The sequence below is a fragment of the Camelus dromedarius genome, chromosome 2 (assembly GCF_036321535.1).
Source record: "Camelus dromedarius isolate mCamDro1 chromosome 2, mCamDro1.pat, whole genome shotgun sequence".
NCBI classification, from domain to species: Eukaryota; Metazoa; Chordata; class Mammalia; order Artiodactyla; family Camelidae; genus Camelus; species Camelus dromedarius.
Window position 1 is genome coordinate 4,948,655 of NC_087437.1, and position 25,224 is coordinate 4,973,878.

The 25,224-nt window shown below is 39.1% G+C and overlaps 1 protein-coding gene across 4 annotated transcripts in view; it reads right to left on the bottom strand.

Moving 5' to 3' along the window:
• ANKRD28 (ankyrin repeat domain 28) overlaps positions 1–25,224 on the bottom strand; it is a 156,435-nt gene that overhangs the window by 106,804 nt on the left and 24,407 nt on the right. The window contains exons 2-3 of one of the 4 annotated variants that reach the window (XM_064490864.1): positions 8,757–8,828; positions 2,088–2,241 (exon numbers count right to left, since the gene is read on the bottom strand). The exons of 2 other annotated variants lie outside the window; for them this stretch is intronic. In XM_064490864.1, coding sequence (XP_064346934.1) covers positions 2,088–2,090 — 3 coding nt within the window. In that variant the 5' untranslated portion in view covers positions 2,091–2,241; positions 8,757–8,828. The remainder of the gene's footprint in view (positions 1–2,087; positions 2,242–8,756; positions 8,829–25,224) is intronic. One more of the 4 variants, XM_031467776.2, reaches the window with a different exon arrangement.

A 25,224-nucleotide genomic window follows, 5' to 3' on the forward strand; every position in this document is an offset into this window, starting at 1 on the left:
GATAATAATAACAACACAGAAAAAAAGGTAGTTTCAGTACACCAGCCAGTGGTGGGATGGGGTCACTGGAGTTTGTGGTCAGAGCCAAGTGCAGATGGTCACCGGCGTAGAGGCTGTTAAACTGAGAAGCATGATGTTCGAAGTGTCGCCTGGTAAGAAATGAAGTCACCTGGACGATGGAGAGGACACGGATCCAGAGGGAACGGGGAGTGAAAGAGCCGCAGGGCCGCAGGTCGCCCAGCCAGACGGCAGGTGCCTCAGAAGGAGGACGGGTTTACAGGCAGGCAGACAGCAACATTCCCCAAGGCGTACTGGCCGCGAGCACAGGAACGGCTACACCTGAGAAGACCCCGGAGAAGCACAGACTTAGAAAACGCTGAGCTTCCGTTAAGACAGGAGAGGAACGGGCTTCCGAAGAGTGCAGATTCAAGAGTTATGTAAGAGAACTTAAGGTCAGACTTCAATCTTGAGGAAAGTAACTATTTTCTTTAAAAAGTATGCAAGCAAAAAATTTTAACAAGCCAAATATAACAATACAGGTAGTTTTCTAGAATATATTCAACATGCCAAAAATACTGGGGGGGGGGGGACCTATTCTATTATCAAGCACGCAGCACTGTATTTATTGTTTAAACCAGTTGGTTTAAACTGATTTATTTAAATCATTTTTTAATTTTTATTTATTTATTTACTTACTTACTTTAATCAGTATTTTTAGAAGTTAGATTATTTTCTTCACTCTTTTGATTACATCAACAAGTAGTATGAAATGAAGCAAAAATATTCATCATTCAGACTGGACTGGAAGGCCAGACTGAATTAAAGTTTTTTACATTCTGTATTTGGAAAAATATCCTATTTGATCTCTTATTAGTATAATTTTGAGCTGGAATTTATGTTAACTAGCAGCATGTCTGGCATGTGACTTAGGTTTCCTAGGCCCACGATAAATACATTCTCTGAAATATAATTACATTTTTATTTGCATTATGAACAATCTTTCAGCAACTGTTTCAAAGACAACTTAAGTCCAATATTACAAAGTAGTAGAGTAGAACATTTTTATTTTAAACAGGCTGAATTTCTGTCTTTCTTTAAAAAATAATTGAGGGAAGGTTATATGCAATTCATTCTGGTTTCTACAATGTGGTGACACTGGGGTAAATGGAGTTACCAAGATACTGTTCTTTAAAAGCTGAAGGGAGAGAATTTTCAATTTAAAATAAAATTGCTATGGTTACCCAATGTTTACCTTTATAAGCAATAATTACATGAGCCATCCAAGGAATTCCCACAAGTGCAGTAAGATCTGCAGTGCACACTAGTTATTTCACACACAAACTGGGACTGCATAAGCCACTTCCTTTGCTAAGTAGGGAAATACTAAGGAAAGTGATTCACATCTTTCTAAACCATAGAAGGGTGGAGACAAAAAATACTAAAAGTAACTACTTTAAAATCCAAGTGATGACTCAGATAATTTACATTTTTCATACTCTTTAGTTCCCTTTATTAAAGAGTGCTATCTAAAATTTTATGAAGCAGCTTCTATTGTTGAAAAAAGGAAAGGGTGTTTCTAACGTGTTTCAAGACATGGAATTTTTTTTTTTGCATAAATAGATTTTCATGCTCTTGATAACCTTGTAAAAAGTCACTTATAACTTAATGTTATTTCAGAATAAAATGAATTCCTTTAGATGCAGTCAATTTTTAATTTCCTTAATGGGAAGAAGTCCCTGTCAGATCTGATAACAAGCCCATTCTTGGATAACTGGCTGGTTAAACCTGCTCTCACTTATTGTATTACAGGACTTTTTGGTCTGTTTTGTTCATGATCAGAACATTCAGTAATGCAAGAATACTTATGAAACTTTGCCCCAGTACAATTCTAATGTGATCCTAATATTATGAGGCCTATTAAGATATCTTAATAGGCCCATCACTACATCTTAATGGGCCTTCCATAAAGCACCTACTTTTCTGCACAACAGACTATCAAAATATGTTTGTTCTTTAACATCAGGGCTATTCCAAACTAAAATAAAACAGCATGTTACACCCAACTGGTTTAAACAATAGAGTCTTACCATAAACAAAGGGAAGTGAAATAAGGTGGCTCCAAGGTGACTGATTCAGTTACTCAATGCTTCCATGTAGGACATCTGGGCGCCTTCCAGCTTTTCCATCAGACTCAGCATGGCCCTTTGGCTAATTCTCTCCACAGTCACAAGATGACGCCTCCTATACGTCAAGGCATCATATCAGACACATACTGTTTGTCCAGCAAAAGGGGAGTTTCCTTCTGCGTCTCCCTTTTTAGGGACAAGGAAGACTTTCTCAGAAGCTACCTAAACTGACTTTCCCTGATACGTGACCAGACTTGGCTCACATGTCCCTTCCTAAACAATCACTGCTAGGCAGAGAAGATTACCACGACTGGCTTACACTGTTAGGGCTTCTCTAAGTCATGCAGGATGGAGGTGGGACACCGAACAAAACTGGGGGTCGGCAAGGAAGGAAGTGAGTGATGACCAGTGAGTAAGCAACCAGCAGTACACTATTTTCTACACAGAAAAATCAAATCTTGGCATTTAATTTCAATAGTTTAATTTTCCCACCATTATGAGTTAATTACAACACATTAGTACTGGATGATACTTTGAGGGCTCCAAAGACTTTTTTTTTTTAAGGGAAAAAAAATCAGTCATCAATAATTTATCTTGAGATAAATTTTAGGCAGTCATTTCATAAATGCTATCGACCCAAGAGAATAGTATACTTCAGAATATGAAACTATAAGATTTCACTTTGATTTTGACCAATTAAAATCAAAGTTTTATGCCAAAAATGGTTCCTATTAATCTCACTTTTCTCCTCTAGGAAAAGGAAGACTATAATTACTAGACGTGGATGAAGCCACATCCAGAGTAATGAGACCAGAACACATGCAACTCCCAGACAATGGTGGGTCTAAAAACCATGTTCTAAGTATCAATGACTCTGAAGGTGTTCTGTCTGAAAAGGAGTCACGGAGAACACGGTAGCTTTAAACTATCTGAAGTGCTATCACTGTGAAGGGATACCAAATTGCACAGTTCTAGAAATAAGAACTAGGGTCAATGAACAATAACAAGCAGGAAGGGGAACTCTGGTTCAATACACGACAGTGCTTTCAATCTGGCATTGTTGTCTGAACAGGGCTGGCTGCTCACAGAGGGCAGGGAGGAACATCCCAGGTCACCCAACTACCTACCGTTCCAGGCATTTAAGTTTGTAACAACATGCCTGCAAGATAGTTTTAAATTCCCATTTCAAGATAAATTGTGAGCTGGACAAGTCAAAATTGGAGTTCACATGGCAAAGAGGTGGAAGAAACTGGATTCTAACCCAGGCCCATCTGTCTCGGAAGCCTGGCTCGTCCCACACATCAAGAACCTAAGCGAAGTGAAATCAGCAGCTGTTAAGGAAGCCAGCGGGATTTCTGAGCTGCTGAGAGCTGAGTATCATCTGACTTGAAGTCCCTTTCAAAATTAAGATGCCAGAAATGGAAAGCAGCCCTCCCTTCCACGGTAGCAGCCCTTCCTAGCTGAAGGACACGCCCCACCTGTCCTGGCACTGGTTCCACCCAGCAGAGCTTTGAGGTAAGCAGGAGAGGTTTGATCTCTGGGCATTCCACCAGAGAGGGAAAGAGGACAGCGGAGATGGGTTCCTTCTCCCTCCTTCCAGTTCTCCCCCCCAAATATCTGTATTTTCCATTTTCCCCTCTGATCACTCATTCACTCAGCAGTCACCTACTACACCCTTCTTACACACCAGGAACCTAACCTCAGGATCTCGGCCTTCTCATGGGAAGAGCCTGTAGGCACAGAGGGAAAAAGGATGTTTATTCAAGATATTTCCATCTTCTTAACAGACCTGACTCTACCAATTCTGACCCTTTTCTTATGTCACTCTGATTTGTCCCTCACTGCTGTCTCTGTCCCTCTTCCTTAGCCTACAGAAAACCTCTCTGCCTCCCTAACAAGCTACCACTCCATCTTCCACTTGTCTCTCCATACTGGAACCAGATCCCATGCTCAGCCACCACTCAGCTGATACTGCCCTGAGGTCACCAATGATGACCAACTGTAAATCTTCATTTTTCTCAACTACTCCAAAACACTGGGCACCAGTGATCTTATTAAACTGTCTTCTTGCCATGTCCATAAAAATTTCACCTATTTTTCTAAACCTTCTTTTTTAGTCCCTGTCATTTGGCTTTCCTTCCACCCCCTATATTTAAACACTGCTTTTCTATTCATCCCACTTTCCCTCCTCCTGGTCTACAATCTCTTCCTGGACAAGCTCATCTATTTCTATTACATAAACCATCATTTAGGTGAAACTTCCAGGTCTTTATTCCCAGTCCTAAACTCCAGACACAACTTCTGAATGCTCAATGGGCCATTTCACCTGCATATTCCATATTCTCTCAGACTTACTGTCAAAATTCAACTTTCCACCTTGAGTCCACTCCCCCAAAGTGTTCGTCTTCTGAAATTCCCAGGTTGGTTAATAGCAATGACATCACCATGTACATAGTAGCCCTGACACAAGAAGAATTATCTAGAAGCCTTCCCTTACTTTATCTCCCACTTAGTTGCCAAGTTCTAGGCATTTCACCTAAAATCTTTCTAAACTCTCTTCACCCACAATGACCTGGTTCAGATCCACTTCAGTCCTCACCTGACTTCTCAAAACCACCTCCTAACTGGTCCCTCCACTCCTGACTCTGCCTTCTCCAGCCCCATCCATCCTTGCAGCAGACATGGGTTCTCTCACAAGAATCCCTGGCTTTAGGGAGTGCTTCTGGTCCAAAGACCTACAAGGACCCAGGACTGGCCAGAGTATCACCTACTTCTAGCCAATGTTTAGTTCAGGGAGGAACACAGAACCAAAGCCAGACAGGATCTTCCTCAGGATTTTACTTTCCTGCCTAAGATTTCAGGGAAAATACTCTTTTTCTCTTGGGATTATAAGGAAATGTAAGCTAAACTGCCTGGAGGAAAGAAGAAAAGGACAGAGCTTTAAAAGGGTGAGGCTGATGGGGACTCCATCACCAAGTCCTGGATGGGGCTCTGCCGGACCATCCCTACTACCTGACCAGTCAAATTCCTTTTACATTTAAGCCACTTTGAGTTGGGATTTCTGCCATTTGTAACAAAAAATCCGGATTAACAATTCTCTGTATCACCAATCACTTCTCACAGATAAAATGTTATCTGTCTGCTTTTAGTCAACTAAACTTTACTGACGCACACAACACTGGAGATACCCACCACTGTCTTGTCTTGCAGTTTCATGAATACAAACGACTTGTTCCAACAGCAAGTCAGTTCATGCAGCTGTGCCACTGCATACGCTGCTCCCGCTGCCTGGAATGCTCCCTCCCCACTGCTTGTCCACAGAACACACAGCAGGGTTGCAGCAAAGAAGGTGGGAAAATTAGGCAGGGGCCAAACCATGAAGGGCCGTGAAACACCACATTAATGCATATACATTTTAACTGCAGAATGATGATGGGGAACCCACTAAAAATGTTTAGGTCAAAAAGTGACATAATCAGATTTGTATCTTAAGTGGCCTCACTGTGGATGTGGTGTGAAGGATGACCTAAAAATGAGGTGACACTAAAGACAGAGGAAAAACAATATGCTATTGAAACAGTCAAGCCAAAGGCCACAAAGGCTGATAACAGGAATAAATTGGGACTTTTCTGGGAAAAGAATTTATCAAAAGCATTGATCAACCTTTCGAAGTTCTTTGACTAGCATTCCTACTTGCAAGAATGGAGACATAAGGAAGTAATGTGACATCCATAAAATTTACATATCAAGATTTTACTGAAGCATCACTGATAACAAAGTATTTTTTAAAACCTACATGTTAAACTATAAAATGATTTAAAATATAGACTATATCATACAATGAACCTGAATGGTATTTAGAAACTTAATTTTTTAAAGCATGAAACAGTGTTAAGTGGAAAACATCACACACACAATGTGATTCTAATTAAGTTAAATAATGATCAGAATATTTTTTCTTAAAAAGCAACAACAGTAGATTAGTTAGAGCAGTGGCAGGATTATGGATACTTTGTTCTTTCTTTCGTATGTGCAGATATTTTTTTTTTTCCTGAGTAACATTATTCCTGACTCAGGATTTGCTAAACTCCATCTCTACTTTACATGTAAAGGAAGTCCCAGTGGGGTTAAATGACAAAAATTCACATCCCAGTAAGTAGTAAGACTTGGTAGCAAAACCTAAATACGGCCTGGGTGGAAGACTCACTGTTAAGAAGCAAACCTATGAAGCCAAAGCCCTTCACCTGCACTCTGGGGCACCTGGGCCCTGAAAGCCGACCAAGGCTGTCGAGGCTTGAAGCCCGCCTCTAAATCCACACTTCACAAGCTGTCAAATAGCTAGCGGGGAGTAGACTCCAAGAAGGGGTCATTTAAATGCTTGTTTTTATAACTTTATTTTTATATAAACAATCTCAGCCAAGAAATAGTAGTGACAGACTAGACTGGAGAAAAGGGCTCAGAGAAAGGAGTTTGGTGACAATGATGTTCTATAGCCTGTACTTACGTTGCTTTTTAAAATACATGAATGCTTTATAGCATGAGATGACTATTTCCTTGACAGAATATCTCTACAACCTTGTCACAATCCCAAATAAGCTCTGCAGACCTAAGCATTCAATTTATTCAAGCAGGATAATGATCAAAAAGTCATTTGGTAACTAACAAAAGAGAACTGAATATAACATAAGGCGTCAATGAAAGCAGTTTGGTTAGCTACTGAGTAGGAGAAAAAGACAAAATGATCAATGACAATTTTTAAAGCCTGAATTATGTGAATTTTTTTTAACATTACAAATTAAGAAACTGTGATTTAGATTGCATTTAGATTACAGTACCAACCAAAAGTTCAAAACATCTAAGCTGTTTCTAAAGGTGGTGGACTGAAGATTATATTAGAAAATCTGGTCAAGTATAGCTCTTAACCATTTTGTACACAAGGACTTTTTATCTTTTTTAAAAAACTAAACTGCATATTTGATCACAAACGATGGTTATATTTCACTAGTTTTAATTTGCCTATCTATATGACCAACTATATTACTATCTTAATTTCACTGTTCTTTATGAAGAATTTAAAAATGATTCCTTCAGTAAATTTAGAAAATTTGCAGAAACCAATGCAAAAGCACCATCTAGTGGTGAAAGGTGAAAATTACAACTTATATTGCAATGATACTGCAAAAAATATTTGTATGTGTTTGACTTTACATGCTCTCCATCATATATTACCAGGAAAGAAAAATACAAATGGGCTAAGTGATATTGATGGTCTGTGTCTATTATTTGTCACTATTTTCCTAATCAAATCTTAATCTTACTATCTTGAGTTTGATATTTTTCCTTTTTCTGACTTGCCCACCCATGGCACAAATACTTGACTGAATTAAGACAGGATTATTTCCAGACTTACTCAAAATCTTTCCTGAGCCAAAGGTTAGAAAAGTTTATAAAGAACAGAAATAAGGTGTTTTGATGGGTGAATTTCCAGTGGAATTCTATTCAGCAAGGGCCATTCCAGGTAACAACAAATGAGAGGCAACCTATGTTTTGTTTTTATTAAAGTGATAGTTTGGTAGATAATCCTGAAAGGCCAGGTAAAGAATCATAATTGGTTAATTCACATGGAATTCCTAAAGAAAATTGGAATATTTAATGTGGCTGAAATTATTCCAAATTGAAGAACACAACCTAATAATGTTTTCCCAATAGTCTGCTCCCCCTCTACCAGAAGAGAGATGGATAAAACTTTTCAGCCTTCAATAACAGCTTCCTGATCACCCTCTTCTTTAAAAAAAAAAAAAGTTTAATTTACCTAAAAACTGTAACAAAAACCTAACAAGGCTGATTTTTTTGTTGTTTTCAAACAACATCACATTAAGTCTACTTAATATCAAATAGTATGTATCGTAAACTATTTAACAAAAAATCTAGTAGGTTGCAGCTTGATAATGAATGGTAAAGAAGCCAATTACTGGGCCAAAGTTTCTTCCTTTCTACACAATCTTTCAGTATGTTTGAATTTCAAACAAGACACCTAACAAACCACATCAACAATATCAAACTAGCTTATCTTGGCTTCATGGTGCCTTGAGTCTAAGACCTCCAGATTTTTTTAAACTACTTTCACTAAAAACGCAGGAGTCACTCTCCTAACTGAGGTTCCCCGGGGTGACTGGTGGCGAACAATGCTACGGTGTACACCACAAACACACAACATGGAGAACAAGCCACGAGCAAGGGGGTGCACACAGCTGGAGAAGGACCAAACATCCGGGAACACACTCCTGTTTCAGGAAAAGTAAATCTACTGCAGAACCATTATTTTCAGCTATTTAATATTCTCTTCTTCAAGTTACAACACATAGGGATCTTAGATTCTCAAACCCCCTCCCCTGAAAATCTATTTGAGTTATTAAGTAAGCTGCTACACTAAGTCTTCCATCAAATACAGCGGCCCACCACGTATCAACAAAATGTCTATGATACAGGATTCGGGCTGACACTAAGTAATTATTCACACACATGATGTATAAAAGCAAAGTTTAAATTAGGAGGAGGCATGAACAGCAACAAACTAACAAATGACAAGCGCTGCCTCTACTACTGCAGAGACCACGGGGAAGGACCTACCATCATAGGGATTCCCACACTATTTCCTCTGGTGGAAGCAGTAGGGGTACTGTTTCAATTCCCATCTCAGGCCTGTAGCAGAAAACAGATATCAAAAGCAAGAATATGCTGACCCTGGAAATGAAGGGCTATGTTATAAAAATAACTAATACCTTGAATTATCAGATAATATTCAAAAGTCTTAGTAATTTCTAATTTAGTTTTACCCTACTATCAAGAAAGAAAATTACTAATGTGTAACTAGACAGAGTTTCTATTTTTAAAGGTTTTCTTTATATATAAATGATTTCTTACTGGATTCTGTGAAGAGACCCAAAAAGTGGGGTTAGAGTCTTACTAGAATTGCTAGCAACAAGATATTCTCATCAATGAAAAAAAATCCAAATACATTTTCTAGAACACTTATCAAGCAATTTTATGGGGATGCCTTAATCTAAAAAATTGTCCATAAAGTATGAAATATTCAATCTATGCAATCCCTTACATACTCAATTTAAAACATACTCATTTTAGAAATCCATAAATTTAAGAAATAACAATAATATCTTCCAAAGATGAACACTGGTTAATTATTTACTATATATGAACTTAAGAAAAACTTCGTGATAACATATATACTGTTTAGTAACTTGTTTCTCTCCATCTTCCTCCACTGAACAATGTGTACTTTACCCACGCTCTTAACTATTCCTCTGTAACACTTTCAATGACTATATAACATTACGTTCAAAAGTAGTATCTTACTGTATTTAACCAATTTTCTAAGATTGAACATTTGGGTTGCTTCTCTTTTTTCCCTCTTACATAACCATTTTTCCAGGCACATATCCCAACAGTTATTTTTAGTGAAATGGCTTGCCTTCAAACAAGTAAAATTAGGCCTAAAGTATCCTGGAGCCTTAATTCTCAGGTACAATGACTTACAAAGACCAAATGTCAGAATTAAACTCTCTGTATAAAAGAATACTGTCAACCACATTTCTTATTAGTCCAAAAGCATCATCAGTTTTAATCACTGCTGTCATGGTGATTACTGCGATGTTCTCATGTGCATGCCCAGTAGGCTAAAAGATGTTACCCACCCTGATGGAAGGATAGCTGCAGTTCTGAGCATATTAAAATTTGTTACTTCTCCTCTTGTCAAAAAACTCTTTATGAAAAAATTAACCTTGTCAAAAAAATATTCAAGGGGCATTACTTTTACTATGTCTTCTACCATATTAATGCCACAGACATAGTAATATTATTAGTTTGCCATTTGGTGGCAGCAAACACAAAAGAAAGTAAATTTCCTGAGTACTTAACATTTTCAATATTATTACCAAGTCAAAGGTAGTCTTCCCTGACTCCCATATTTTAAACAAGGGTTTCAAATGAAAGATGTTGTTTTATAGGCATTAAGTTATATTTTCACCTTGTTATATTAATAGTCAGACTCAAAACAGTATCATAAGCAAATTCCTGATTAACAGCCTTCTGTCACTATAGCATTTACCAATACAATTTAATTGCCTCAAAAACTATGGGAATCTTTTGATGCTTATCAAGCAACAAGTAATTACAATTATCTTTCATTTGTGCTGATATTCATATATCTCATGTAAAAATTACATGCTTTTTTACTCTAAACAAATCCAGCAAGCCTGGCCTCCTATCCCCCATGAATTATTATTCAACAATCATTTGTTAATAACTACAAATGTGCTAAGTACAAGGAATACAGCAGTGAACAAGAGTAACTGTTCCTGGCTTCATGAAGCTTACACAAAATCTCTCATACATCCCTTTTCCCAGACTTGTAAAATGGGGTGGTAAAAGGCCAGCTTGAGCCTAAATATTATACAAAATATATAAAGTACAAAAATATTGCTTCCCTCCATATATAATTTACAATTAAAAAAACACTACACAAAAAAATTAGAATAAGGAAATGCAACCTAGTTTTTGCATTATGACTGCCTTAACAGCTTCCTCCTCTTCTTTTGAAATATCAACTTATTTCAAAAGGAAAAATGTTTGGTGCACTTAATGTACTATTCTGTTTACTCAACCCTCAAGATGCTAAGGGACTTATATCAAACCAAAAAAAGTACGAAGATTATCTTTTCACATGAAATTATAACACAGCAAAGTATGTCAAACTTCACGGTAACTTATCTGTAGAAATCACGAGTGAATTCAAACCAAGGATCATGAGTGGATTCAAACCAAGGCTAAAGTGTGCACATAATTCCAGATTAATCAGAGTTGAACACATCTGACAGTGTAAACACCCAGTCCCCCACAGCACGACATCTCCTCCAGCACAGGGCCACGCTCCACTCACACCAGCACACCCGGCTCCAGGACTCCGCACACCACAGCGATGAACCACTGGTTCTGCATGGACATCCCGCAGACGATGTTTGCATCTTGTCAGCAGAAGATAATTTTCACCTTCTTTTGTTTTTCTCTTTTTGTCTCAGGCAGATACAAGATGCCTCAGGTTAAAAATTAACACCAGCAATTTCACATGGTCCAGTCTAATACCAAGTATTCACAACATGACTTGCGCGGGGAGAGCACCATCTCTTATTCCCCTCAGGTACTCATCTTCTAGGAAAGGAGAAAGTACCAAGTACACTGCAAAGCAGTGCAGTAAGTGCTCTGACAGAAGTTCAAGTGCTCTGTGTGTGTGTGGTGGGGGGCGGTATACACACATGATGCATTAGGAGTCACATGACATACCAGTCAATGAATGATATCACAAGTGGAGGCCACGAGAAATAAAAGTAACTAGGACCCCTTTGCTAAGTGCGCACCATGCTGAGCTGTATGTGTTTACTGGGAAACTATGGTCAGACCCCTCCCAGAGATAGGAGATGAGTCAGGGCCTGCCCTCACACTCCTGTCACACTGGAGCGCCCAGTCACTGCAGCAGGATGATAAGAAGAAATAAAAAGCATACACTTTGGGGGAAAAAAAAAGAAAGAAAACCGCCTGTATTAGCAGACAACATGACTGTCTATGCAGAAAGTCCCACAGACATCTCCAAAATAGTTTCCAGAACTAATGAGTAAGTTTAGCAAATTCACAGAACACAACTGTATTTCTACATACCAACAATGAACTAGAAATAAAATTTTTTCAGGTGGTACCATTTATAATAGCGCCCCCAAAGTTGAAATACTAAGGTGTAATTTAACAAAATATGTGCAAAATCCATATGCTAAAAATTATAAGGTATTGATAAAGGAAACCAAAGGACTAAATAAATGAAGAGAGATGCCACATTCACCCACTGGAAGACTCATTATTGTTAAGATTTCAATCTTTCCTCATTTAATCTATAGATTCAATGTAATTCCAATCAAAGTCCCAATGGTGTTTGTAGAAATGAATAAACAAGATTCAAAAATGAATATGGAAAGGCAGTGAAAAGAGCCAAAACAGGTTTTAAAAAGAATGAAGTTGGAGGAGTCACACTTCTAGAAAGCCACAGTAATCAAAACAGTGTGACACCGGACAAAGAGCAGACATACAGATCTGATGGAAGGGAAGAGTCCAGAAACATATCCACACACACGTGGTCAACTGACTTTTGACAAAGGTGCAAAAGGCAGTTCAACAGAGAAAAAAAATCTTTCCAACAAATGGTCTGAAACCAAAATTCACCATTAACTCAAAATGGATCACAGACCTGAATGTACAATCTGAAACTGTAAAATTTCTAGAAGAAAATACAGGAAGAAATCTTTGTGATCTTGTTGAAGGCAAAGATTTCTCAGAGATAATATCAAAAGTACAATCTAAACAAAGATATATTTTTAAAAAATTCATCAAAGAAAAGAATTTCTGTTCTTTAAAGGACATCACTAAAAGAGTGAAAAATACAGGCCACTCAGACTGAGAGAAATTAGATATGTGACAAAGGATTTATGCCCAAAATAAAGAACTCCTACAACTCAGTAATAGGAAAATCCAATTTTTTAGATGGGCAAAAGATGTAGACAATTTGACACTTCAACAAAGACTATAGACATGAAAATATATGGACATTAATCATTAGAAAACCACAATATAAAATACAATGATATACTATTAGATACCTACGAAAATTACTTAAAAAAAAAAAAAACTGACAAAACCAAATGCTAGAGAGGATGAAGAACAAGGGAACACTCTCACACATGACTGGTGGGAATGCAAAACTGTATAGCCACTTTGGAAAACAAATGCTTATAGTTGCTCATAGTTATATATATAATTAATGTGGAACCTACACCAACAATCTTACTCCTAGGTATTAATCCAGTAAAATAAAAATTTATGCTCAAAAAGAATCTGTAGATGAATGTTTATACTGGCTTTATTTGTAACCTCCAAAACCTGGAAATAATCCAAACATTCCGCAACTAGAGAATGGATAAATGAAGTGTGGTAAATCCATATAACGGAATACAACTCAGCAATAAAAAAGGAAACAATCAAGAACTGAACATACCAACAACACACACAAATCTTAAATGCATTATGCTAAGCAGAAGGCTGCATCCTGAGCAGTTCCTTCTTACAACATTCTGCAAAAGGCAAAACCTTAAGGACAGAAAAGAGAGAAGTAGTTGCTAGGAGCTGGGGACCTGGGGAGGGTGAACACAAAGGGGCAGGAAGGGATTTCTAGGGGTGACAGAGTGTTCCACATCTGGATTGTGGTGGTCATTACGTGACTCTATGTGTTTGTAAAAACTCACAAAACCATTACATTAATAAGGGTAAATTTTACTATATCTAACTTACACCTTAATAAAAAAAGAAAAACTACAAAGATACTAGAAGCCACATATCAGTGTTTTAAGAAAAACAGTCTCCTAATAGGGAAGACACAAAAACTTGAAGACATAAAAATCCACAAACAAATTCCTGCATTAAAAAATTAAACCAGAAAGTGAAACAACTGACAGACATTAGTGGAAAAAAAAAAAAAACAAAAAACAAAACAGAATCCACTATTAAAACAGGCAAAAAATAGAAGCAAACAGTTCATAGAAGGAAAGGAACCACAGTGTCTCAAACATATGAAGAGACACTCAACCTCATAAGATACATTCAAATTAAACCACATGGATGTACCACTGTTCATCCTAAAACAGTAGGTCCTAGGGTGAATGAAGTAGTAACGTAATTCCTGTGGGAAAGCAACTGTCAGTATCTAGCTAAACTGTGAATGCATATTCCACTGATATGGAAATACACTTTCAGGACATGTTTTTAAGTGCAAAAAGCAAGTTGCATTACAGTCTATAGGCTGATGCCCTCTGTGTAAGAAGACAATGTCCACAAGGACCGAGTCACGGCAGTCGCTGGCCTTTCACACACCCTGAAAGGAGTTCAGGGTGGAGATCGGGAAGGAGGTGCTCCGTGCTCTGGGAAAAACTGGCCGAACAGGCCTTCAGAGTTAGATAATTTTAGGAGAAAATTTTATGAACCCCAAACTATTACATCTTCCCAAACTTAGAAAGGCACTAAAACCATTAACTGATATGTCTCTGCCTCGTGATTACAAGCAACCTTCTACTGAGATGTGTGCCTGGTCGCATGCACACCCTCTGCCAAAATCACATATATACCCGCCTCCCCCTCACCTCTCTGGAGCAGTTTCTCAGAGCTATCTAAGCTGTCTAAACCTGTCTCCCAGGCTGAATAAACTCGACTCGCAGCTTTTGTGTTGTGTGTTTTCAAGTCAAACAAGAGAAGAAGACGACATGTTTGTATTTGCTTTTATCTGCATAGAGAACACTAAGGATACAGGGGAAACTGACACGGTTATTCATTTGGAATGTGCTGTACAAATTCTACTCATGAGACACAAAGTGGCAAAAACACTTCTTGAGTATACCTTTATCTGGTTTTGATTATTAAACCATGTAGGGTAGGAAAAGAAAGTCGGAGGAGAAAGAGGAATTCATCCTATACTTGACACATTTGCACAGGAACATAGTGATATATGTAGCTGTAATATAATAAAGAATTTGACCAGTCTTTGTCCTGGGTACCTGGGAACTTCTAAACCTTTGGAATTTCCTGAGTGACAGAAGTGTCTTTGTTATTCGTGGTGAGCTCCAAGGACCATACACTGGTTTATGCTCATGAGGAGACTCAGGCAGGTCCCTAGATTGTTCCAGATTGGGGTGGACCATGCTGGAAAGAAGCACCATGTGACAAGACTGGGGCTGTGCCATGTGACATTAGCCAGACCTCCTGAACTCCAGGGAAGGGAGGGGGGCTGGAGAATGAGTCCAATCATGTGGCCAATGATTCAACTCATCACACCTACAAACTGAATCCCCTGAAATAAATAATCTTGACACTGAAGCCTCAATATGCTAAGGGGGTGATCCATTTTGAAGATGTGGAAACAGTGGGGGACCCTCTCAGACCTCACCTTTTGCTGGTTTGGATTTCTATCCCTTTGCTATAATAAAACTGTAATCCTACTAAGTACAGCACTTTCCTGAGTTCTGGCAGTCATTCTGGAAAATGATCAAACCTGAGTGGGTAGTGGGAGGCCCCAAATTTAGAAAGGTGGCCTAGGGACCCCAGAGCTGCAGTCGGAGTCTGAGGTGAGGGCAGTCTTGCGAAGACCCAGGCCCTCACCCTGTGATGGCTGCAGAAGTGCACTGTGGCAGGTGGTTATTGACTGCAGCGCTGTCTGCATTAGCAAAAGAACCACCTAGGTATCAACAGGGAACTGGGTGTGTAACAAGAAAATACTAAGCAGCTATAATTGATTAAAAAAACTCCTTAAGTACCGATAAGGAACGAACTCAAGATCCTGGAGGTAGAGAAGTAAATAAGATGCACAACAGTGTGTCTGACATACTATCTATTTTGTAAAAGGCAGAGTAACAGGTATTTGTTTATGTAATGATAAAATAAATCTCTATGGATAAAAAGAAAATAATACTGATTGTTTACAGTAAGGGAAAACCAGGCAACTTAGGGGTGATGCAGATAGAGGAATAGGGGAATATTTTTACATTATATCCTTTTTAGTCTAAAATAAAATCATATGACTATCCTTTAAAATTAAATTTAAAAGCTACACAGATGAATCAGATGCATACCAATGGTAAGAATTATTTAGAACAATGCTTCACTCAACACTGGAAATGTAATCCACTCCTTTGACAAATAATTCAGATTACTTGAATATCCAAAGGGCATAATGATAAATCAACTTGGTGTTATATGATGCAACCATTAAAAATCATAACTAGGAAGATTACGTAGCAACTCGGTGAAGCGTGACACTAGAATGAGATGAAGCTGGGTCTGAACTCAAAGACAGGCACCCCAGTTAATAATATGTCCTTGACAAAACATTTTTTATGAAATAACAATAGAGCTCCCTTGCACGGCTGTGAGGAGTCACGTTAATACATAAAAAGCATCTAGTGCAATATATTTTGCTAAATGAAAAGGTTATAAAACTGCACAGACTCTCCATTTAGAATGATGCATCACTCATTCACTCCAAGTTACTGAGTTTTGACTCTGCTCGGTGCTGGTAACAAAGAGCCCAGCACCATTGCAAAGGGTTACAATTTAGGAAAGCAGACGAGGACACAATGTGCTTATGACAGAAGGAGCCACAGGGATAACTGAGAAAGCCCAGGTCTAAAAAGGGGGCAGGAAGAAAATGTTCGTAAGCCCTTGATGAATGAAAAACAGGATACAGTCACAGAGAAAGCGCAAGAAACCCAACCTAGAGGAGTAGCGTGAACTGAGCGGGTGTGCGCATGAGTGCTGTCAGGTATCCCTTCTGCCAGGACGGCTCAGTCTTCCTTAAACGACAAGTTGGCCAAATAAAGGTAAAAAGGCATTTATAATAGAGGGCAAGATGCAAAACAATAGAAAGCGACACACTACGGGTATAAATAAAAACTGATACAGCCTCTGTGGAGGGCAGCTGATAATATCCAGCAAAATTCCACGTACACACCACTAAAAAAGATCTCCAAAATACATCAACTGGAGGGGAAGTACACAACAATCAGGTAAGCCACACTGTGTGTTAAAACCAAGGAGAAAATCAGAACAGATGTGTAAGGCTTGGCTTGTCTGTTGTAAAACCCGCATCACCAGTACCCATTTCTATAGTCTCCACTGCATCACAGGCCAGAAGTCCGGAACTACATTTCCCAGAATCCCTCTTCTCCAATGATTCAAGGACAGTCTTGTCGGCCAATGAGGGACACTGCAAAATTTAAAAAGGAGAAGCTATTGTCTGATGGCAACTGTGTGTAAACGCATGGGCAGACAACAGGCATAGGGTCTGACGGCCTGCTGCCTGAGAATCACCTGCTTTTTCCAGACTCAATATTGTACAAGGTCAATTTTCCAAATTAAATCCATAATTCTATGGAATACCCATCAAGTTTGAGTTTCCGTGGTAATTCGAATTTTTTTAAATGTGTAAGAAAAATCGAAGGGTAAGGAAGTTAATTTTGAAGAAAAATGTGAACTTCACAGCATATACAAAGATAAAATTCCAGGTGGGTCAAAAAATTGTGGGTAAAAAGATTGCAAATTTTTAGAAGAAACAGAATATTTCTTAGCATCTTGATGGGTTTCCTACACAAGAAAGGAAAAAAGATCACAAAGATTGCTTAGTATGATTATATCGTAATTTGAAATTTCTGAGCAAGACTCCAACACACTGAGAAAAGACTAGCAACATACTGAGATGTACATATAACAAAACCAACAATTAAAATTAACATATGTATATACACACATACATACACACACAACTGCACTGTAAGGGGGAAGAAAACAGGCAGCTCACACAAAAAATTCCAATTGGTCAAAACATATAAAATATATTTAACCTCAGTAGGAACCTGGGAAATACAAATTAAAACAAGATACTACTTCATACCCATCAAACTGTAAAAACTGAAATCAAACTAGAGCAATTACCAACAAGTTTGAGAGTAAAGAGACAATGTAATTGGTGCAACCATTCTGGAGAAAATAAAAATGAGATAGTAAACATGTATATCTGCTGTGACTCAGAAAGTCTACTTCCACACCTCAGCCTCGGAGAAACTTGGAGACACACCAGAATACCCACTGCGGCATTATCTGTAATTGCTCAAATCTGGAAACTACCTGACTGCAGTATGTTGGGGGAATAACCACATTCATTTGTATGAGATACAGCAATTGTAATAAAGGTATCACCATGAATAAATTGTAAAAACAATGTTGCAAAAAATACACAGTAAAACATTTAAAAATTTAGGAAATACAAACAGTACATTTTTTTAATTTAATTTTTATTTATTTTTGGGGGGAGGGGGTAATTAGGTTTATTTATTTATTTAATGGAGGTACTAGGGATTGAACCCAGCACCTCGTGCATGCTAAGCACGTGCTCTACCACTGGGCTATACCCTCCTCCCCCAAATAGTACATGTTTATGATATTGTTTATGGATATACAAATGCAGCATAAGTGCAAAAACCTGAATGCTATAAGTCAACCTTCAAGATGGTTACCTGGGGAAGGATGAGATTGGGCTCTAGCTTATATATAACTATTTTATTATTTAAAACACACAAAGCAAATAGAGCAAAGTATTAACATCTGTGTCTTCCTGGTGATAGGTATTTAAGCTTCTAGTGAATTATATTTTATCCTGTGTCTGAAATTTTCAATCTAACTAAAAAATATTTTTCTAAAGCAATCATTCTGCTTGGCTTCAGTGTAGAAGATAAGGTGAAACAGGCAAGACTGGAGAGGGCAGACTGGGCAGGGGACGGCTGCAGAGACCCCAGGGGGAGACAGAGCAGCCTACACTGAGCACGGAAGTGGGGAGGAGAGAGGCCTGCTACGTGCACACACAGGTCGGGACTAGACCGTTCTTTACACACTCATGCAAGCCTCAGATGCCTGAGTCATTTTCTTTTTAAGATCTCCTGTCTTGTTGAAATGCCTGTGCATACACAATAACTCAAAAGGTCCTCCAATGTCAGCTTGATCTGGGAGCTGCCTTATAAAATTCAAGGTCAATTAATTACATCACCTTCTAGTTAGTGAACTAAGGCTTCCTTTCCACTTACTTATATAAAAAAATCAAAGCCTGAGGCGCCTCTACCCAGAACTCGGCACTACTGTTACTAACTCTGGTTCACAGTGTTATCATCACCATGTCCACATTACCAACACAAGGCACCAAAGGCACATCCTTGTCAATCTGCACCACAACTTGTCACTTTCACTATCTGTGTATCACATGAAGGATGACAGCTCATAAACAAAGTCTGAAATTCATCATCTCTAATCATCATCTGAAAATAATCCTACAGACCTAGGCTTTAACAGCCATTAACATCGGATCCAAACAGAATCACAGGCAAAAACACTGCAAATTCAAAAAGACATGTAAGAACACCTAGATAATGAGTCAACCCCACTAAACAATGTCCTGATACATACATACAATTTGAACCTGAGGATAGTCTTTCATCAAAACTAGTATTTCAGACAATTCCCTGCAGATGCAGTCACAAACGTTCACAGAACATACAGACACATGACAACGCAAACAGACCCATCTCTGACTAAGAAAGCAGGCCCCAAGGTCCACCAGGCGACCATTCCACTGCCCAGCACAAAGCGCTGCAGTTAGACACCAGGACCCTGAGAAACACCTGATGCACGTACAGCTATCAGATAACTACCAAAAACATGCTAGGCCCCGGAAGCCATTTGCATGTATAGTTTGTTTTTTGTTTAAATACTGAAGTAATGCAACTTTTAGAACTGAACACTAGTTTCTTTTACGGCTGTATGCTTATCAGCATAAACTGCCTACGAGGGACGGGACGGGAGGGAAAGGTGCTCGGTTCACCGTCTGCTCTACTTGCGTTTACACAGAGCTGTTTTTCAGTCTGTAATGCCAAACTCCCCACATGTCTTTTCATGATACTTGGGAAAAGGAAAAATAATTTGTCTCTATTAACTCTGAAGTAGAGACAAAAATTTGTCTTTTGAGAAATCACTCATTTTTAGAGGCAAACTATGTAACTTGGGCTGTTTGCTTGACAGCACTCTTATTCAGTGTGTGACAGAGACATGCTCTTTCTGGGCACTGGTGCCACTGAACATAGTTGTTAATACTGACCCATCATCATTTTTGCATTTCTTCTCTTTTTAGTCCTTTATAGAACAACTTCTCCTCTTTTGCTCCTGCTCTGAGCATTTGCCCTGCTTTTATCTTGTACTAGATGAAGTCATGTGCAACTAACTCTGACCTTTGACTTACATACGTGAACTACTGCCCAGATAATCACTCTCTGGTAGTTACACGACATGGTCATGTTTGAGTCAGGACAGATCTAGGATTAGACCTGTGACCCTGATAACATCACCAACTTCTCTGAGTCTGAATCTTCTTAACTTTAATAAGAATAATGCCAGCCACATACCTCAAATTCACGTAAGTACTCAGTACCCTTTAAAATCTCAGCAACATATATCCCATCCCCACTTTCTCCTCCTTCCCTCCATCCATCCCAGAGTAGCTGCTCTGACTCTCATCTTTAAGGACCAATGCAGGAGAGGAGAACTTCGGAGGTGAGAATCATCTTTCTAGAGCACATAGAGGTACATCAGGGAGCAACCAAGAGGGGAGAAGAGGTGGGTGAAGAAGAGGCCAGCGCTCTGAGCACTACTCAACCACGAGAGTTCCGTCTTGGTCATAAGATACTGGTACATACCACAGGCTGCATTTGGTAAAGACCCAGGGGCTTTTAAAAAATGAATTCTGAAAACTCACCAGTGCTGCCAATCCCACCTTTCCTCAGTACCAATACAGACACCCAAAAACTGCACCTTCAAGGGCCAATGCAGTGGCTGTCTTCTTCAAGGCTCACTTCTTCCCCGCGAGAGGGTCTGCCCAGAACACAGCCCTCATAGCCGTATCTCAGCTCTCAAGTGACCAGTCTCGCTCAAGGCTCCAGCCCTAGCACGTCTGCAGCAAGGTGAACTCACGCAAGACGCTGGCCGCGGCTGACACACGCCGGGGAGGGGTGTGTGTGGGCTGGGGGGGGTGGGCACTGAATCCCAGCTGGACAGGAGTGCAGCTGAGCAGCACGAATCGGGACCCAGCACTTACAGCGGGCCTCACTCCTCTTGTGGCATCTTACTACCCCTATCGCCAGCGAGGGATGAGTCTCTCCTGGTTCACTTACAAACTCCCAGGGGATGCTGACTGGCCTATGTGAAGGGATGTGGGCAGGTAACCAAGTAGTGGAGAACTCCAGGAAGTCCCATTAGAACCATGTGGTAAGGGACAGAGAGAGGGACAGACAGAACCCCAAAATAGGGTGATACAGTCCCCAGAAGACACTGACATGGTAGGCAGGCAAAACACTGGAACTATTATAGTGAGCAGAAAAAGCAGTTTTTGGAATTAACAAGATCGTGGTTAAAAATCCTTACTTGGCCAGTTAACCAGAATAAACCTTGGGCAAGCTATCATTTCTGTATTAGTTTCCTCATGTACAAAATGAGACTAAAGTAAGATATAAAAACAAAAAATTCAAAAAATTCATATAGTTTTAGTATATAAAAGGCATAAAGACAGAAATGTTTTATTAGGTCAATGTCATTGTATTTCACTTTTTTCACCAGTGAATTCAGAAACAATCACATATATGTTTACATACTCGTATTAAGTGTTTATGAAAGTTCTTAGCATATAACAGGGACTCTTCCGTCACTCAGAATCACAGAATTTCAGGGGAATCAAGCTGATGTTTGATTATTTCCAGGAAGAAGTACTCTAGGCCACCTGTACACTAGAAGCCTGCTTTCAGTGAGCTCTATCGCTTCCTGTAGTTTCCAGCACCAGCTCTTAGTGTGCCACAGACGAGAGACACCCACTCCTGCTCCCAACAGCAGGCCCCCCAACCCCGCCCAACTTCACCTTCCCAGCTCTCCACTCCTATTTGCCTTAATCAATCCCTATCACGTGATCTCAAGTGTGTGTCCCACCTGAACATGCACCTGTAGCCAGAAGCGTGACAGCACAGGTGTGGGAGAAGTCAGCATCATGGCCTCTCTGTCACACCCCTTGCATCAACGCATCAATGCTACACTTCCTTCCATCACATGTGCTGGTAACACCGGCAAACTGTGCCCCTCAGCCCCTTCTGTCAACAATATTCTGTTGGGACTAGTTTGGGATGAAAGGACAGGGATCTTACATTTCTCCCTATTCACTCCCCTTTGATTCATTGATCAAAGCAGGCTGCCCAGGTCAACCCTCTTAGTCCCTTAATCTGTCCTCCCAAGTCCGCACTATCTGAGACAGTCAACACTGATGTTCAGTTTATCTCTGGGTTGCTTCCTTCCTTCCCACGCCCCCAACACCAGGGTGGGGTCACAGAACCTGCTCTGACCAATTAAATGTGAGCTGAAGTGACGTGATGGAGCCTGAGGGCTGACAGGCCTTCGTGAGGTTCCCAGTGTTCCAGAAGGTAGACGCCCCAGACTGGGTTCCTGCAGGAGGACAGCATAAAGCTGAGACCTCACTGACCTAAGAACGGACATGTCATATAGGCACTAAATCCGCCTCTTTTGCTTTTCAGTACTGAGATTCGGAGGTCATCACTACAGTGAAACCGAGCCCATCCCCCAGCTAGCACACTACCCCTCCCGTGTCTGCGCCTTCTGCAAGTGTGATGACGAGGCCGAGTCTCACACAACCCGATCAAGTAGGAGGTTTCACCCACAAAAAGAAAAAGTTAGGCTGTTCTGCTTTCTTTTTGAACACACAATGAGTTTTGGCTAATTCTTTTTTGGGGGGTGGTGGCTAGGTTGGGTTTTTATTTATTTATTCATTTATTTAATGGAGGGACTAGGGGTTGAACCCAGGGCCTCGTGCATGCTAAGCACGCCCTCTTCTACTAAGGTGTACCCTCCCTCTAATTTCAGCTAATTCTTAATGTTCGTGCTTCACCTCTCCTGGAAACAGTAATTCTTTAAATAATTTATTCTGCATTCTCACCTGAGAGCTACATCAAGCTCCATCTACTCTGAAAAATGGAGTAGCCCTTCCCTGTCTCAAGTCCTCAGGTGCCTCTCTCCTTAACTCAATCAGGCCTGAAAACATGAAATGTAATTTAGAGAATTCATTTTCAAGTTCTCACAACCCAAAGATATAATTCATTTCAGTCCAGAGTAAATCGGTGCTCTTTAATCATCGCTCTGGATTCCGCTTCCCTCATCCTGTTCCTCCTTCTCACCATTGTGCTTTAACCCAAAGACTGACCTGTCCTGAGCATGGCCAGTCAGAGGGATCCTCTCTTTCAGATATATTACTCATGTCTTCCCGCACTGGGCTAGTCTCACCATCCTGTGCCATCCACTCACTGCTTAAAAGTTATTCAACATTTACCAAGCATCTACCCTGCACTAGGCAACTGTTTGGTCTGGGATGTGATCTCTGCCTTCAAGGAATTTACAGTTGAAAATGTCAACTGAACACTAGAGACGTGGATAAGAGCAACAACGCAAGGGGTCTTGAAGGCCTTACTTAAGTAGTATAAAACAGGGCCAAGGAACATAAACTGTGAAATCAGACAGCCCTGGTCTCAATTTCCCCATCTATAAAACTGGGATAATTTAATAGCAAAGAACTGTTCGAAGAATTAAATCAGACAACACAAGTAATAGACTTAGCTATATTTAATGCTAACACTACCCTGAAGATAATGGTTAATAACTGAAAAAACGGACACACTGACTATTTATATTTTAGAAATATTATGCTTTGGATCCACTAGCAAGAATAAAGGATGAGTATAAAGTACAGAAAGACAGTTAACAGGCTGCTGCAGTAATCAATGGTTCAGGTAGAAAGAATGAGAGAAAAATTACGAAAAAGGTTTAGTCCTAGCTCTAATAACAACTGTATAATCCTGTACAAGTTAACATCCTCTCTAGGCCTCAGTTCTCTCCTCTTAAGATCTGACCTAAATCATTCAAGTTTAATTCCAGTGTACCACCTGTTTTTAACATCTTCACATTTTATGTATCTATAATGTCGGTTACAGGCATCTCTTATATAAATATCTGTGGCAACAAAAATCAAAACTCCAAAGAATAATTAAATGCTAACAATTACCTTCAAAAGCGAGCAAAAAAAACAAAAATCATGCAATGTCAAGGACTAAAAAAAACTGCACCTGTGATGAGGCTTTCTCTGAGAGCAAAAAACAAAAACAACAACCCTATTATAAACCTAGAAACTGAGTTAAATTTTCTTAGCAATGCAAACTGTCATCACTTGATAAACTCCCTAGCTTTCCATGGAACAGCATGAAAAACTTTCAAGATACATTTTCCATAGTAAAGCTTCAGATAAACAAATTTCTACATCTAATACCACTTCCTATTTTATTTCTCTACCCATTAAAGATGAAAGACAAGAAAAAGAAAAGATATCCAAACGGAAAGGAAGAAGAAAAATTCTCTGTTCACTGACAACATAATCTTGTATGTAGAAAACCCTAAGGAGTTCACACACAAAAAGACTATTAGAAATAGTAAATGGATTCAGAAAAGTTGCAGGATATAAAATCAACACACAAAAATCAGTTTTTTTTAAAAAATATATACTAACAACAAAATAGAAAGGAAATTATGAAAACAATTCCATTTACAACAGCATTAAGAATGATATACTTGGAAATGAACTTAACCAAGGAGAGGGAAAGCTTGTATACCAAAAGCTATAAAACACTGCTGACAGAAATTAGACACAAATAAATGGAAAGATATGGATAGGAAGACTTAATATTGTTAAAATGTCCATACTACACAGGGCAATCGACAGATTTAATATAATCCCTATCAAAATCCCAACTTTCTTTTTTTTACAGATTAAAAATCCATCCTAAAATTCATATGTAATCTCAAGGAACTCAAGAGCTAACACAATCTTGGAAAAAAAAAAAAAAAGAACAAATTTGGAGGTTTCACATATTTCAAAACTTCTTACAAAGCTACAGTAATCAAAACAGTGTGGAACTGGCATGAAGGCTGACAGACAGACCAATGGAATAGAATAAAGACCAGAAATAAACTCTTGCATATATATATACTCAGCTGATTTCAACAAGGGTGCCAAGACTATTCAATAAGAGAAAGCACAGTTTTTTCAACAAATGGTGTTGTAAATACTGGATATTCATGTGCAAAAGGATGAAGTTGGACCCCGACCTTACACCACATACAAAAATCAGCTCAAAATGGATTTAAGATCTAAATGCAAGAGCTAAAACCAACTCTTAGAAGAAAACAGGAAAAGCTTCATGATACTGAATTTTGCAATGATTTCTTGGATATGACACCAAAAAGCACAGGCAATAAAAGGGAAAAAAAGGATACACTGAACTTAAAATTTAAAATTTTT